General features: G+C 40.5%; 1 protein-coding gene across 1 annotated transcript in view; it reads left to right on the forward strand.

Annotated features, from left to right (window-relative positions):
- Positions 1-289: 289 nt before the first annotated feature.
- LOC126474471 (membrane-bound alkaline phosphatase-like) overlaps positions 290-16892 on the forward strand; it is a 151972-nt gene continuing 135369 nt past the window's right edge. Inside the window, exon 1 of the mRNA XM_050101944.1 lies at positions 290-532. Coding sequence (XP_049957901.1) covers positions 290-532 — 243 coding nt within the window. The remainder of the gene's footprint in view (positions 533-16892) is intronic.

Genomic DNA, 16892 nt, shown 5'->3' on the forward strand with positions numbered 1-16892 from the left:
GACTGCCTATTGTTACTCAGATGCTATGGGCAGCTTTAATTTTCTCCGTGACATCCAAAATATCACCAAAACTACAATTTTTTGTCTAAAACAAAACACATACAATGTGCCTGACTCAGAAATCTGTTTTATTTTAATATATCAATAGTCACAGCCCTCATAATGCCATCCTTTATGGGCGAAGTAATCTGTTGTTAACGTATTTGCTGCACTATTCTCGCAGATAAACAGGTGTTTACACTAGCAGGTGTTGCCTCCTACGCAATTATCGGTCGTGGAGTAGATGATAATGCAGCGCCCGGTGTTGACAGAGCCGGCGTACTGGCGGTCTCAGGCACGGCGGCAGCTGCAGGCATCAATAGACCGGCCGCAGCTTCTTGGTTACGCCCGCAACGCCGTGCTACTGGTGGGCCCCGGGCTTTCGGCCAGTGGGCTGGCGGCGGCGCGCGTGCTGAGCGGCCAGAGGCGGGGGGATGCCGGAGAGGGCGCCGCACTCTGCCTGGACGCGCTGCCCAGCGTCGGGCTCGCCAAGGTCAGTCGCTGTGCGTTCAGCACGCACCTGTACGCGTCATAACATTACTCTGCACTGACGATGACTTCCACGTAAATCGCCAGCATAAGATCGTGACTCCGAATTTCCCACACTTGCTGTCAATTTATATTTCTCTTAACAGTTTATGATGTAAACACGATCTTCTCTACAAACATAGACAAATAACTGCATGCAGGAAAACAAAATTATTATACTCAAGATAAGCCCTTCAAAGACGCTAAACGGTGGACTACCTCAGGGAACTAGTCACGCCCCAATTTTGTTTAATGTGAGTAGTTATATTATGGCTGAAATAGGTCTCATAAGTTTTCACATACCGATGACCGTACGCTGGCAGTGAGACATCGAAATTTTGAAGAAACGGCAACCATCTCAACATCTGATGTGGCAACAATGGCAAAATGCATTCGGAGGTGCAGACTGAAAAAAGAGTCCTACTAAGGTGGAGATGGCTTGCTTTCACTTGTGCAACAGAGCGGCGAACAGAAAGCTCCGTGTCTGTTTTGGTGACAGAGTATTTCACCGCAGTTAGAACTCAAAATATGTAGGTGTTATGTTGGACCAGACTCTATCCTTCAAGAACCAACTGGAAAACACCGTTCCAAGGACACAAACTAAGAGCATTATCCTGCATAACCTGTGCATAACAAACTGGGGCCTCACTGCTGAAAGTCTGCTACACGTCAGAATTTGGGCTACTCTAATCTACTGATGAGTATAGTGTTTCTGTTCGGCTTTCGCGACACTGTGTGGCCGAGAGGTCCATCGAAGTTTCGTTGTACCAGAATATATTAACGGTAGGTTTCCTTTTTTCTATCACTTGACAGTGAACTATATGGTTGGGTATACACCGTACGTATTTTCAAAGAAGTGCTTAAGAGCTTCTATGCCTTGTGGACAGATCATAAAACGATAAATCGATGATGCACGAGGGGAGCCATATTTAGTGCACGTTACTCAACATTTTCCATGTTGGCCGCTTCTGGAGACAACGGAGAACCCCTAGGCGTTCCGTCCTACATTTCATAAAATTTATCGCCGTGCGACGAGTATGTGGTTGTTATACCATGGCGCAACAACTTCATCGTTACAGTAGGAAAATGCTCTGCCAATAGTTTTAATGTGTCGTTCAAAGGAACATTTGTAAATAGTGACACTACATACAGCTGACTAAAATATCGTTTGGATCAACTCTAATCTGTTTAATTTTCTTAGTGAAAATCTCAGTGTTTTTGGCGTGGTGTTCGCAGCGGCCAACTAACGGATTCATCAGCTTAGAAAAATATTTGGCTAGCAAAACCAATAGCGCTAGCAATTGACCACAATGGAATCCTTTCTTTGTGGAACTGATGTACACTACTGGCCATTAAAATTGCTAAACCAAGTAGAAATGCAGATGATAAACGACAATTCGTTGAACAAATATATTATACTATAACTGAGATCTGATTACATTCTCACGCAATTTGGCTTCATAGATCCTGAGAAATCAGTACCCAGAACAACCACTTCTGGCCGTAATAACGGCCTTGATACGCGTGGGCATTGAGTCAAACAGAGCTTGGATGGCGTGCTCAGGCACAGCTGCCCATCCAGCTTCAACTCGATACCACAGTTCATCAAGAGTAGTGGCTGGCGTACTGTGACGAGCCAGTTGCTCGGCCTCCATTGACCAGACGTTTTCAATTGGTGAGAGATCTGGAGAATGTGCTGGCCAGGGCAGCAGACGAACATTTTCTGTATCCAGAAATGACCTGCAACATGCGGCCGTGCATTACCCTGCTGAAATGTAGGCTTTCGCCGGAATCGAATGAAGATTAGAGCCACGAGTCGTAACACATCTGAAATGTAACGTCCACTGTTCAAAGTGCCGTCAATGCGAACAAGAGGCGACCGAGACGTGTAACCAATGGCACCCCATACCATCACGCCGGGTGATACGCCAGTATGGCGATGACGAATACATGCTTCCAATGTGCGTTCACCGCGAGTCGCCAAACGCGGATGCGACCATCATGATGCTGTAAACAGAACCTGGATTCATCCGAATAAATGACGTTTTCCCATTCGTGCACCCAGGTTCGTCGTTGAGTACACCATCGCAGGCGCTCCTGTCTGTGATGCAGCGTCAAGGGTAACCGCAGCCATGGTCTCCGAGCTGATAGTCCATGCTGCTGCAAACGTCGTTGAACTGTTCGTGCAGATGGTTGTTGTCTTGCAAACGTCCCCACCTGTTGACTCAGGGATCGAGACGTGGCAGCACGAGCCTTTACAGCCATGCGGGTAAGATGCCTGTCATCTCGACTGTTAGTGAAACGAGGCCGTTGGGATCCAGCACGGCGTTCCGTATTACCCTCCTGAAGCCATCGATTCCATATTCTGCTAACAGTCTTTGGATCTCGACCAACGCAGGCAGCAATGTCGCGATACGATAAACCGCAATCGCGATAGGCTACAATCCGAACCTTTATCAAAGTGGGAAACGTGATGGCACGAATTTCTCCTCCTCATACGAGGTATCACAACAATGTTTCACCAGGCAACGCAGGTCAACTGCTGTTTGGGTATGAGAAATCGGTTGGAAACTTTCCTCATGTCAGCGCGTTGTAGGTTCCGCCACCGGCGCCAACCTTGTATGAATGCTCTGAAAAGCTAATCATTTGCATATCACAGCATCTTCTTCCTGTCGGTTAAATTTCGCGTCTGTAGCACGTCATCTTCGTGGTGTAGCAATTTTAATGGCCAGTAGCGTAATCAAAACAGCCTTGGAGTTCTAGAAGCTCTTGCTCCTAGATTTTTTATATCCACTGGTAGACAAGAATTCTTCAGAAGCTCCACCGTTTTTTCTGGCGTATGACGGTTTTGGGTACCGTTTTAGGGATTTGTGCGTGCTATCTTCCAACAATGATGTCACTTTGCTGTGACGTTTAGTGGTATTAAGAACAACTGTGGCATTTCCTTTGTTCACCGAAAGTACCACAAGATCTTCATATTTGCACGGTGCATGGCGCCTCACTCTCTCTGCTCTATTGATGTCTGATTTGGATGACTTGGCTGGTGCTGAAATGCGACTGATGGTAAGTCTTAGCTCGTAGGCGAAATCTTGTGAGAGATACTGTAGATACAGAGATGTGCAACAGGAACTTCAAAAGTGACAGTGGGGTATAAGCTGTGCATGGAAGCGAGCTCTCGATGGAGAGAAGAGGAAGGTTTAGAATATTTTTCTTAATCTCGGAACAACCTTTTTTTGTTACAGGTATCTCCATGAACTACCCAGAGTGAATGGGATGGCCACCTGAGCCTGAGACTCATTCCTGGGCTAACAGTTTTATTACATTACTCCTTCCTTTTTTTTTTTTTTTTTTTTTTGAGGAAAGAAAGAGACAGTCTATCTTTCGCCAAGAAAGACTACATTCATCAAGGGTATTAGCGTATAACATTATGAAATATATTGCAGGACAGCTTAAGAGTAAAAATATGGCAGTCCTGAACTCATGGATGTCGTGACACCCCGATCAACGCGAGCAGGAGAACTACGAAACGATGAACCACGCTCTTGAGAGGCCACGGTCCTGCCGCTGTTGGATTCCGAAATGACCTGGTAGACGTTGCTCCTTCTTACGCGAGGCTTTATACAAACCTTTCACAAACCTACAACAATAAATGACAGAGAAATTCACTACACATCCTTTCCTTAAGTAAAGAATGTAGATGGCGTTAGCTACTGTATGCAGTTGGACTGAAATTCTACTCTTTTGGATGCCCAAACGGGTAGTTCAATTCACGCTAACTTGACGTTTGTTACACGCCGTCTCCATGACATTACAATTTTAATTTCCCAGAGTATATTTTGATCTTCAAAAAAACGTATGCATTTAGCAGAGAGTACATCCAAGTGTGAATGATACGGGAGTACTGTCTAAGACGCGCGGAGTTTATGAAGGCTTTTCCAATGCGATGTACGCAGCTTTTCTTGAGTTTCTCTGTATTATTAGGATTTGTGTTGAAGAATATGGCTTGAGATATTGTGCATTACTTTGGTCGTTAGGGATAAGACGTGACAGTCAGATATTACTGCTAGACTTGGTACCGAGTTGTTCCGAACTGCTAAAAGCCATCACTGATTCTTACTTGGGTCTACTGACATTTACGAACTCCTGGCTTATACTGATGGGACGCACCTCCCTTGCATGAGTCACCTGGTGCAAAAAAGTACTGCAGTGCATTACCATACACGAAAGCAATTTTGCTTATAATTTTTTTAAACTCACAAAACGCGGAAACGTCGAAAATCACATTTAATATTATCTTTAAAAGGAATAAGTTTATTTAATACTTACCTACTTACTACGAAAGCTATTTCCTTTTGAGGTCCAATCGGACGTGAAACAGAAACTACAGTCAAAATGACAAAAATAAAGTTTTATTTGTGATTGCTTTTTTGTTTTGCTTTCTCCCTATTCTTAACCTCGTTTGTGTACATAGTGTAATGTACATATAGTTTCTGTACATATCGTATTGTGCACTAAACAATGCAAGTTGCTGCCCTTATGTTAACACTATTTGATGAAATGAGTCGCAAACACATCTGAATTTCTGTAACTGTATGAGTCGCAAATCCATTTGAAATTCTGTAACTGTTTTCTGTCAACTAGACAATGCAAGGTGGTGCCCTTATCTAAACACTGTCTGACGAAAAGAGTCGCTAATCCATCTGAAATTCCGTAACTCTATTCCAGTTACCATTTACTAAGAATGTTTAGAAAACTGAAAACGGCATACCAAAGAAACCCTCCTATGAAATTCTGTATTGTGCAATGCGAAGAACAGTGCTACTGTACATGACGTCACAGTACGTGTCTTGGAATAGTGACACACGGATCCAACAGGGTTAAAATTCTGTGTAAAATTACGACGGAACTTTGAAAGAATAAATGACCAAAACACTTCTGTTAAAGTGCCGCGCAAATTTACGTGCTGAAACTGATCAAGTAAAATTCCGAATATTGAATGTCACACACACCAACATGTAACATTGCACTGTAAGAGTAAGAATTCCTGACACAAGAAACGATATCTGAACTTAAGTTTACAATCATTTTGAAATGTAATTCTTGAATGTAAATAATCTAATTGTGTCCTAACAGTGATGTTAAACCGGCTCCGACAAATCTCGTAACTTACCTTGTGGCAACGGAAACTAGGTACTGTGTAAGAAAATGCAGCGCAGCTGCAAACTAGCTAAAGAAAACATTGCCCAAGTGCAATGCAAGGAAAAGCGATTGCGCTAAGTTCATCATACTTCATATTTCCTCTAAAGCCATTGCAGTGACACACAGTTGCAAAAATAAAACTTTACAAGGGGATAGTGAAAGAAACTGAAGTTACGTAATGATACAGATGAGACTAGCACTTAAAAATGTGTTGTGGAGCTCGGTTGCATCCATCCTCACTTCTTATAAAATTCACTCATGTGATTAACTTCTTATAAAAAAAGACCTATCTTATTCGCAAAAAATCTATTATTTGGTCCAACGATTGATCCTTGGAAATCCACAGGAGCCAACTATTTTAAGGTAGCAGAAATAATGGAGCACAGTGTGAGATAATTGGTGGTTCAACGTTTTTACAATGTTAGTATCTGTTTGAAACATTACTTACACTTTTCTCCATGTTATCGAAATATCAAATCACACGGAGTTGATGAAAATATTTGCTTGGACCGAAATGAGTGTAGTGTAGCATATGGACAGTATTCTGTCGAAAAGTAGACAAGAGCGGAAGTGAGTTGCCACAGAGCCACAGGTGGTAAGGGTGTTACGCACTGAGAAGCAAAATATGGCCGACTGGCATTGTGAAGCAGAGCCGGCTGGGCACAGTAGAGCAACAGCCGATCCTGCAATACTCTAGCGGAAGGATGAAAGCCCTTCTTCACGTGCCAACAAGGAAGTGTTCAGAGTACGTGCCTTAAGCCATAAACGAACATAGTATCGTGCATATGAGTACTTAGCCATTTGTGTTCTAAAATATTCTCATCTCAGAATCACAGCCTACACCACGAGGGTGGGAGACCTGGAGCGACATCCTGGATTGCAGTACAGGGTCTGTTGTTTGACCACAAGATAGGGCAGCTTTCTCTGACTCTTCAGAGAGACTCAGCCGGAGCAGAGAGCTGTCCGTTCGCTGGAGGGAAGTCGCCACTGCATCCGCGGTATTGTCAGCTGTGCTGCTGCATTGTTATCACCGCCATAGTCTGAGACTTTCCTGACAGTGGCATTCGACGGACGCCATGCTCGGCCCTGCCCTTTGCGCTGTCAGCAGTGCGGGACTACTATTTCTCATGAAAGGCAACTGGACGCCTCTACAAAGCTCTTGCCGATATGCTACAGCCAATGGCCAGATAAAGAAGTTAATTAAACAAATCCACCGCCTTCCTGACATCTCATTTGCCCTCTACAAGTGACAATCCATTGGCCGCCTAACAGTAACTAAGATGTGTATACTAGGTGAAATTATTCACAAGATCGTCAGGTACGCACGCAAGCCAAAGAGAACTATTTACAAAAGAAAATTTGAAAAGAATGTTACTAAAACCAAGTAATACTGTCTTAAGGCAGTGTTTGCTTTGTCACGCCATATCTCTTCCATATCTCTTCCATATCTGTTTCGATCGGTTGTCTATCTTGTTCTTTAGCAGTGTCATGGAGAGAGGAAGAAATAAAATTCTCAAATGCTATTTTTCGAATATACACCAAGGCGCAGTTGTTCTCTCGACTCTCTTCCCCACTACTTTTAACCAAAACCAATGGAGCGCGAGACAAGGTATCAGTAATGAAGTTCTGAGAACAAGGAATGTAAACAACACAGAAGTGAAATTCCTGTAAGTACAGAGCCCAACATCTTAAACTATCGTGTATTTATTTAGATGACATCAAAAACTGAAGAGCACATGATACATGTAAACCTTAGTGTGCTTTCTATATAAAAAATAAACAAAATTTAGAAAATACCCATACAATAGCCATAGTCACTAAATCAATGGAGGAATAATGTCGCTCCGCTTTTGTTACGACATGACCAGCAAAAGCTGTACTTTTTTGTACAGTTTTGAAATAAATGAGTGCCAAGATCATTCTTTGAAGAATCTGTTGACAAACAAAAATCACAAGATAGGTCTGGATGAAGTAACGCAGGTGCCGTTTGAGTTTGTTCATCCGCCTGCCATACATTGTTTTCCCAATACGTTCACATAATCTAGAACTGGAAAGAATCTTCAGACTTGAAAAACGACGACAGAAACTTATTAAGCTTAAATCTGAAGTACCGTGCATGACGTTTAGCAGTGGGAACAGGAATCATACTAATGACTTATAACTTCTGTGGATCTAGTTCGATACCTCTTGATGAATTATTGTGTCCAACAAATTTAACTCTCGATCTGCAACACTCTGGATTCACAAGCTTGACTGTAACACCAAAATGTACAAAAATTTGAAATAGACAATTCAAGATAGCTCTGTGTTCCAATCAAGTACGTCACCACCATGGGAATAATATGTTCTTCCAAGTAGTCAGGAAGGATGGTTGTTTAAACCAGGAATGAAAGTGACTAAGAAATATTAACGCCAAGAAGCAATCTACAAAACTGGTAACATACTCCAAAGCACGGAAATGCGGTATTACTTTCAACACTTTGAATGTAGTTCAGTTTGCCAAGAACTTGCTCGTAAGTCAACAGAAGATAGTAGCTTTATGACAAACAAATTTTTGAAAAGTTCGTTCAAGTTTGTGTTCTGTCAGTCACAAGCAAGATGACACTATTAATCTGTCTTGAGCCATGCACAAGTCTGAAAGATCCACGTTTCTTATTTAGAATATGAGGAAGACTATTATACATACTAACTGAGGGTTCAGTAGTTCCTTGATTCAATATTTTCTGCCTTGACTTATTCTCTGTAGCGTACAGGAATGACTTATGGCGGGACACTAATTTTATTATGTTCCTTGACTCGAAATTTGTACCGAAAATCTTTAAAAGCGCCTGGTCGATGAGTGAAAACAAGAGAATTTAATTGCAAAATGTGGGAATTATGAGTCTCAGAACAATTGTCGGCTCTATCTAATTTCTCCCTTATCACCCTCTGAATGTCAATAACATGCTCTGCGTCATTGCAAAAGGTAAGTTACTGACTTAAATCATTATGAAAAAAAAATTCGTGTGGAAAATGTAATGTCTGCATCATTAGAAAACATAAACAGTTTACATTTTCTTCCTGTCTAGAGATCCAGTACTCAAACTTAAAACACTCCTACTTTCCTTCAGTCTCTAATCCTACTTCTTCATCATTAAATTTCAAAACATCTTTATGTTGATTCAGAAATTCTAAACCTAAAATTATCTCTGTGGTCAGAAGAGGTACAACCAGAAAATTGATAAAAAAAAGTATAGCCATGACGCTCAAAATCTAAGCAGGTCTGTTGTTTCACATCTACACCCTTTTCTGAAATCGCACCTTCCACTCTTATCTTCTGTAACAATGTAGTTGAATAGACAGTTACTTTTTCATAGTCAGTTACATTTTCACATTTGCTAAATGCAGCATTACTAACTACCTACGCAGGACTACCTACATCCAAAACAGCAAGATAAATCGTGATAACAGGTTGGACAACAGAATTTTGATTACAATCATCGTCTTCTAGTAAAGCGTCTCTAATGTCTTCTAAAAATTAACAACGGCATATTCTTTACTGTTAGTACTGCAACTCATTGATGTGTTGAATGCTCGTGATGTGGATTACTGTTTGAGTTAGACGGCCAAACGTCAGTCACCTCAACTTGTCTCTGTGGACTCACTCTATCAGTGTAATACAAATTTGGACCCTCATCTTGTCTGTAGTTGCTTTGGTTGTTGTGGCTAAACCCACTTTCCTTTCAGTAATTTATATTGTGAGATGGACTACACTCTCTGTCCCTGCCATGGAAGCTACTTCTGTTATGAAAATTGTTTCTAGCATGCCAATAAGTCTATTGTATGTTTGGCGTCTATTTCCATGCCCGAAGCTATTCCAGTCATCAAAATTTCTATGTAGATGTCAATTGATTCCGCGTTAGTTCAATGAGAAATGATTTTGTGTGTCATCATTTCGTTTGTAGTTGTCGTGACTTTTTCTTGCCAGGCGCCCGTAATTATCTGGCTCTACTTCCTGCAGTAAACCTTGAAATATTTCCAGATCGTCTTTGCATCCGTCTTTTTAAGTATAATGTGTCTTAAGTGTACTGGTAGTTTTGTCAAGAAATATGTATGAGTTCAGGATTTGACAAATATGGGTTACTTCTGATTCATCGAAGTTTTTGGCATAGTGACACCGTATTTTACGCGATCTTCCGCATCCGGTGACCTATGTGCAGACAGCAATGCGTGGTAAGATTCTTCATAACTTTGGCATTCTTTTGCTATGGAACGCACCCTTAAAGCTGATTTATTTTCTAGGTATCCGCACATTGATTCTGACTCGTGACTAAATGGTCATTTAAGTGGTAACGAAAATTCAGATAGATGTAGCCAAGCCTAGAGGTGAATTTCATTTCCAAAATTTTGGAACACTAGAAATCAGAACTGTCACTCTTCTGTGTACTCCAATGTTCTTTATTGCACTGTATCAATTGTCCAAAATGTTGTCTGTGAAAGCAAGCTAGCTCCCAAGAATGTTCATCTAAACCCCACACGTTTTCATGCTCATCTAATGAGAATGCCCAAAATCACTATCGCCACCACCTCGATTAAGTTTTCTTTCGATTTCTATGACGTGATCACCTATCGCATTTACTTCCAATTGCTGTTGTTGATGGATTTTCATTTTACCAACTGAAATTCGTTTCAAAGCTTCGCATTATTCTGTTCCCGAAAAATGAACGAGTAACGTATCATCAGAAACCCTATCTGCATTGGTCGGTAAATTTGTCAATCTATCTCAGGAATAGTATGTAGCTGTTCTTTCTCTGTTTCCGATTGAGGTGTCAATGCTTCATTCTGTTCACCTATTTCGTGATTAAAGAGGCTGACTTGGTTATTCTTTTCTTTTACTTGAGTGATCACATTCGTCGGCACTACACTGCTTATCTAGGCGAACAACTGTATTTTGTGATGACGTAGATTTGTTACAACATTTGAAATAATCTCATATAATTTTGTATCTCTTACTAAACGTGTTTTCTTCTGTTGGCGCTGTTCTGTCACAGTTTTACGAAGCTTAGTCTCAATAATATTTATTATTGCCATCACGTGATGATGAATTTCTTGCTTAATTTGAATCGATAACTTCTGTATCTGTGATTTTATCGCTTCGTGAGTCCTTTTATTTTCTTCCTTAATATGTGAGTTCATCCTTTCCATTGTCCTTTTCTTCTCTCTCTGTGACCTAATATTTTCTTTCTATCTCTTTCTGAGACCTTTTAATCTGAATAACATTTTTGTTCATATACTTCCTCATCGTTAGCAACTACTCAACAATATTGACGTTGCCAGTTTCCACAGCAATGCCAACAGAACGTGCTACGGGTACAATTCAGACAAAAGATGCTGACACAAAACCGGAATCTACCGTTGTTGCCTGACGTTGTTGCGAAATGATGTTAAGCTGAGGTGTCTCATCTCCCACTGATTCTTCCACAGAGCCTAAATTTCCACTAGCAATCAGTTGTCCTGTAGTTTGATAAGATAGTCAATTAGTTTGAGTTGACATGTCTGTGATGTTAACTTTTACTAAATATAATTAGAAAACTTAAAACTCCATACTAAGGTATTTTTTATTGTGCAGAACAGTGATCGGTGCTACAATGCGTGACGTCACAGAACGTATTTTGCAATACTGACATGCAGATCTAACAGAGTTAAAAATCTACATAAAAATACGAACTGAGCTTTGGAGAATAAATGACCTAAATGCTTATGCTAAAATGCCCTGCAAATTTACGAGACGAAACTGATCAAATAAAATTCAGAATGTTGAATGACACCCTGGAACATGTAACACTGCACTGTAACATTAAGAATATCTGACAAAAGAAATGAGATCTGAACCATAGGTAAACTAAATTGACAATGATGATAATTTTGAAACGCAATCCTTGAAAGTTTTAATCTTATTGTATCCTAACAGTGATGTTAACGTAGCGCTAACAAACTCCGTAACCTCTTCAACTTTTGTAGTCCTGTCTTCCTCAATTGCGTGTAATATTACGGTTTAATGATAATTTTTACTTTTTGGACAATCTGACTACAACTGAATAAAACACAATTTTTGTGTCATACGCGTTTCGCCTTTATTCTCTGCAAGGCATCTTCAGTGGCGTGGAATATGTTCATATTTTCTCTATTTTGTTCACATTTTAGGGCAATGTATCTATACGTTATAAACTGTTCGGGTGGCTGGTTTTTCCTATGATGTAGTAATATTTCAAATTATACTTTAAGGTTGCGTGGACGATTTTCTACATATTATGTTTCTGGACCATTTTTGGTGCCCTTCCTCTTCTTATAATTCCCATTTGGTTTTTTTCAACATTTCACAGCACTAGGATCTTAACACTGGTTTTGATGCAGTGTTTTGGCTTGTGTTGCCGACTGTCGGAAGTTCTTGCCACAGATCTAATGTTGTTACCAACTTTAGAGAGTAACTTTTGAAGTGGAAAAAGCCCAAATGGCAATTACAAGAAGAAGAAAGGCACCAAAGATGAAACAGAAACATTATACGTGGAAAATCTGCCACTCAACCTTTAAGTAAAATTTAAAATATTACTGTATCATAGCAAAAACCAGCCACCAGAACAGTTTATAACCTATAGGTACACTGACGCAAAAAGTGAATAAATAGTGAAAATATGTATATATTCCACGCCAAAGAAGAGGCCTTGCAGACAATAAAGGCGAAACGCGTTTGGCTCGAAAATTGTGTTTCATTCAGTTGTAGTCAGACTGTCCAAAAAGTAAAAATTATCAATATGCCGTAATAAATTACCCATGGCAACGGAAAATTGGTACTGCTCGAAAGTGTTGAATGTTAAAGTGCAGCGCAATAGCAAAAAAGCTAAAGAAAACTTCCCCCAAGTGCAATGCAAGGAAAAGAAACTATGCTAAACACGTTATACCTTAAGTTTGAGTAATTGTTTTCCGCTAAGTGCAATGGGGTGACACACGATTACAAAAATAAAACTGTATAGGGGGACAGTGAAAGAATGTAAACTTACCGAATGACATAGAAGAGACTAGAATTTAAAAACTGTATTATGGAGATCGTTTTTATCCACAGTCTACTCTCACAAAATTCACTTCTGTGATTCACTTTTTATAAAACAATGATAAACTTCTTATATACTATACACTACGAACTCCTTATAGAAATAAAAGTTTGCCATGTACCTTCATAATGATATACTAAATGAGTGTTGAAGCTATAAGTCTGAGTCCAAGCCTTTTGAGGAGAAATTACCGAACTATCAGTTTAATAAGTCACAGCTGCAAAATACTAACGCGAATTCTTTACAGACGAATGGAAAAACTGGTAGAAGAGGACCTCGGGGAAGATCAGTTTGGATTCCGTAGAAATGTTGGAACACGTGAGGCAATACTAACCTTACGACTTATCCTAGAAGAAAGATTAAGAAAAGGCAAAGCTACGTTTCTAGCATTTGTAGACTTAGAGAAAGCTTTTGACAACGTTAACTGGAATACTCTCTTTCAAATTCTGAAGGTGGCAGGGGTAAAATACAGGGAGCGAAAGGCTATTTACAATTTGTACAGAAACCAGATGGCACTTATAGGAGTCGAGGGGCATGAAAGAGAAGCAGTGGTTGGGAAAGGAGTGAGACAGGGTTGTAGCCTCTCCCCGATGTTATTCAATCTGTATATTGAGCAAGCAGTAAAGGAAACAAAAGAAAAATTCGGAGTAGGTATTAAAATTCATGGAGAAGAAGTAAAAACTTTGAGGTTCGCCGATGACATTGTAATTCTGTCAGAGACAGCAAAGGACTTGGAAGAGCAGTTGAACGGAATGGACAGTGTCTTGAAAGGAGGATATAAGATGAACATCAACAAAAGCAAAAAGGGGATAATGGAATGTAGTCAAATTAAATCGGGTGATGCTGAGGGGATTAGATTAGGAAATGAGACACTTAAAGTAGTAAAGGAGTTTTGCTATTTAGGGAGTAAAATAACTGATGATGGTCGAAGTAGAGAGGATACAAAATGTAGACTGGCAATGGCAAGGAAATCGTTTCTGAAGAAGAGAAATTTGTTAACATCTTCGAACTTCCTGCAACATTGCCGCACTTCGTTCTCGATCATGACAGTTACGTTACGAGTGCAGCATGGAAATCAGGCGCAACCCTTCATCATGAAGAAACAGCACGAAAGCACGCGCTTCACACTTGGTGGGAGACTATGTTTCTAGGCATCTTTATGTGCTCACAGTGCACTCAGAATTGAAGAATGCGATGTGACGTAGTCGACAGGCATACGAGAGACACTGTGCAACTGATTGTGCAAAGACTCATCGGATTTCCTCTTTGGTTTTAATTTCACGACCGATCGGAACTAGACAAAAAATAACATTCGTGTTACAAATATCTTCTTGACTGTAGTGTCTGTAGTAATGCGGTACTACTACATGATAAATGATTAAAAGAAATGTTACTCTAACCTTCATGACTTCCAAGGCCTGTATTAGTTATTCCGGAAACCTCATTCTCAATACTCTGTTCGTTACAGGGAATAGCTACGTGTGTAAAGGAGACTAAAGTACACTTCTATTCTCTATACACTATGGTGTTCTTCGTCTCCCCATAATGAACGGGACATCTACCGAGAAGCAGTAAATAGCATTTGAAGTCCCAGGAGCAGGCCTGTCCATTCCTGAATCCCCATTACAAAGGTAGACGAAAATGCAAGCGAATATATACGCGGACGCTTTCTGTTTACTTGTCTACTGTAATCCTGTTCTGGGACGTATCGAAGCAAAGTCAAACAGTAGTGTGCAAGTATGAAATAATTCCACCGACTCTGATACCTTCATTCCATAGTTGATTTTGGTGGAGCCGTTCACTATGCCTAGCACTCACTGCATCGCAGTTTCCGGAAAAAGGTGTGAATGTGAGTGCAGAAAGAGCATTTTTCGTGATATGTTGCAGCCTAGGCAATGGTACTTGTCCAACAAGTTGTTCAACGGCTCATCATAATTTGAAGCTCACACACATAACCATGCACAATACTTTTAAAGTATACCCAAGTTAGTTTTTCGTTCTGCAGGAGGATTATATCAAAGTTCTGATCCGCAGGAATTTTTCGAATTTCGGGACCACTACAGATTTATTCCTTCAGTTTCATCTCAGCTGTGAAAACTTGTTTCTCTGTTACCTGACAGCGCATCCATCCTTGTTCATTCCTTTTACAGAGCTCTTCACGAGGCCGTGTTCGATGTGTCTTTTGGTGGCAGTACAGTTTAATGTCGATCTATCGGCGATCTGTGCTGGACATTCTCTTTAACTGGATCGCAGAGTTTCCCTTGGAGACCAATGTTTTCTTCTATACGAATCGGCAGTATTCTGTGTACACAGCCCTACTGCATATCCAAAAATACTGCAATCACCTTGAGACATATTAAATGTTCTACTTAATTTCTTCCAGAAGTAACTTCAGGTTGGTATATGTTGCCTTGATGTGGATAGAATAGCCAACAGGAAATGAAGACATACAACCCCCATTATGTAGAGTAGCAACGCAGCCTTTAAACTAAGCTTTAATTTGGCTATGAACAGCCCCAAGTTCTCTAGTCGCTTCACCACATTCAAAGCTGTCATCAAACCATTCATGTCACAGCAGGCATTTAAATCACTCCTCTTTTTAAAACATCGAATAGACCTTACTACCGTGCTTTGCACATTGACATACTAACTAGCATGTAGTTGTAGAAGATTCATAGTTTTAGCCTAGAACCTAGAAGCTCAGTTCTGTCTTTTGGTATGTCTAGGTCACTCAGATCACTCTCACTGTGGATCACTTATTGATTCAACTACAATATCACGATCCTGTGATGTTGAAGCAAAGGTTTTTAGAAGCAATTTTTCCTCTGATTTTTCTTCACCGACATCTGACTCCAGACTATCCCTTGCTAGATTCGGCACAGGAAGGTGATCCACATGTGGCACTGGGCAGATAGCTGACCCGATGTCGGGGTATCTCACGTTCAACTTCTTCTTCCTCGATATAAGTGAGTGGATAGCACGTTGTTGTTGTTGTTGTGGTCTTCAGTCCTGAGACTGGTTTGATGCAGCTCTCCATGCTACTCTATCCCGTCCAAGCTTCTTCATCTCCAAGTACTAATTGCAACCTACACCCTTCTGAATCTGCTTAGTGTATTCATCTCTTGGTCTCCCTCTACGATTTTTATTCTCCACACTGCCCTCCAATGTTAAATTTGTGATCCCTTGATGCCTCAGAACATGTCCAACCAACCGGTCCCTTTTTCTTGTCAAGTTGTGCCACAAACTCCTCTTCTCCCCAATTCTATTCAATACCTCCTCATTAGTTTTGTGATCTACCCATCTAATCTTCAGCATTCTTCTGTAGCACCACATTTCGAAAGCTTGTATTCCCTTCTTGTCCAAACTATTTAACTTCTTCCATGCTTCACTTCCATACATAGTTACACTCCATACAAATACTTTCAGAAACGACTTCCTGACACTTAAATCAATACTGGATGTTAACAAATTTCTCTTCTTCAGAAACGCTTTCCATGCCATTGCCAGTCAAAATTTTATATCTTCTTTACTTTGATCATCATCAGTTATTTTGCTCCCCAAATAGCAAAACTCCTTTACTACTTTAAGTGTCTCATTTCCTAATCTAATTCCCTCAGCATCACCCGACTTCATTCGACTACATTCCATTACCCTCGTTTTGCTTTTGTTTATGTTCATCTTTATCCTCCCTTCAAGACACCGTCCATTGCGTTCAGCTGCTCTTCCAAGTCCTTTGCTGTCTCTGACAGAATTACAATGTCATCGGCGAACCTCAAAGTTTTTATTTTTTCTCCATGGATTTTAATACCTACGCCGATTTTCCTTTTTGTTTCCTTTAATGCTTGCTCAATATACAGATTGAATAACATCGGGGAGAGGCTACAACCCTGTCTCACTCCCTTCCCAACCACTACTTCCCTTTCATGCCCCTCGACACTTATAACTGCCATCTGGTTTCTGTACAAATTGTAAATAGCCGTTTGCTCCCAGTATTTTACCCTACCACCTTTAGAATTTGAAAGAGAATATTCTAGTCAA

The sequence above is a fragment of the Schistocerca serialis genome, chromosome 4 (genome assembly GCF_023864345.2).
Source record: "Schistocerca serialis cubense isolate TAMUIC-IGC-003099 chromosome 4, iqSchSeri2.2, whole genome shotgun sequence".
NCBI classification, from domain to species: domain Eukaryota; kingdom Metazoa; phylum Arthropoda; class Insecta; order Orthoptera; family Acrididae; genus Schistocerca; species Schistocerca serialis.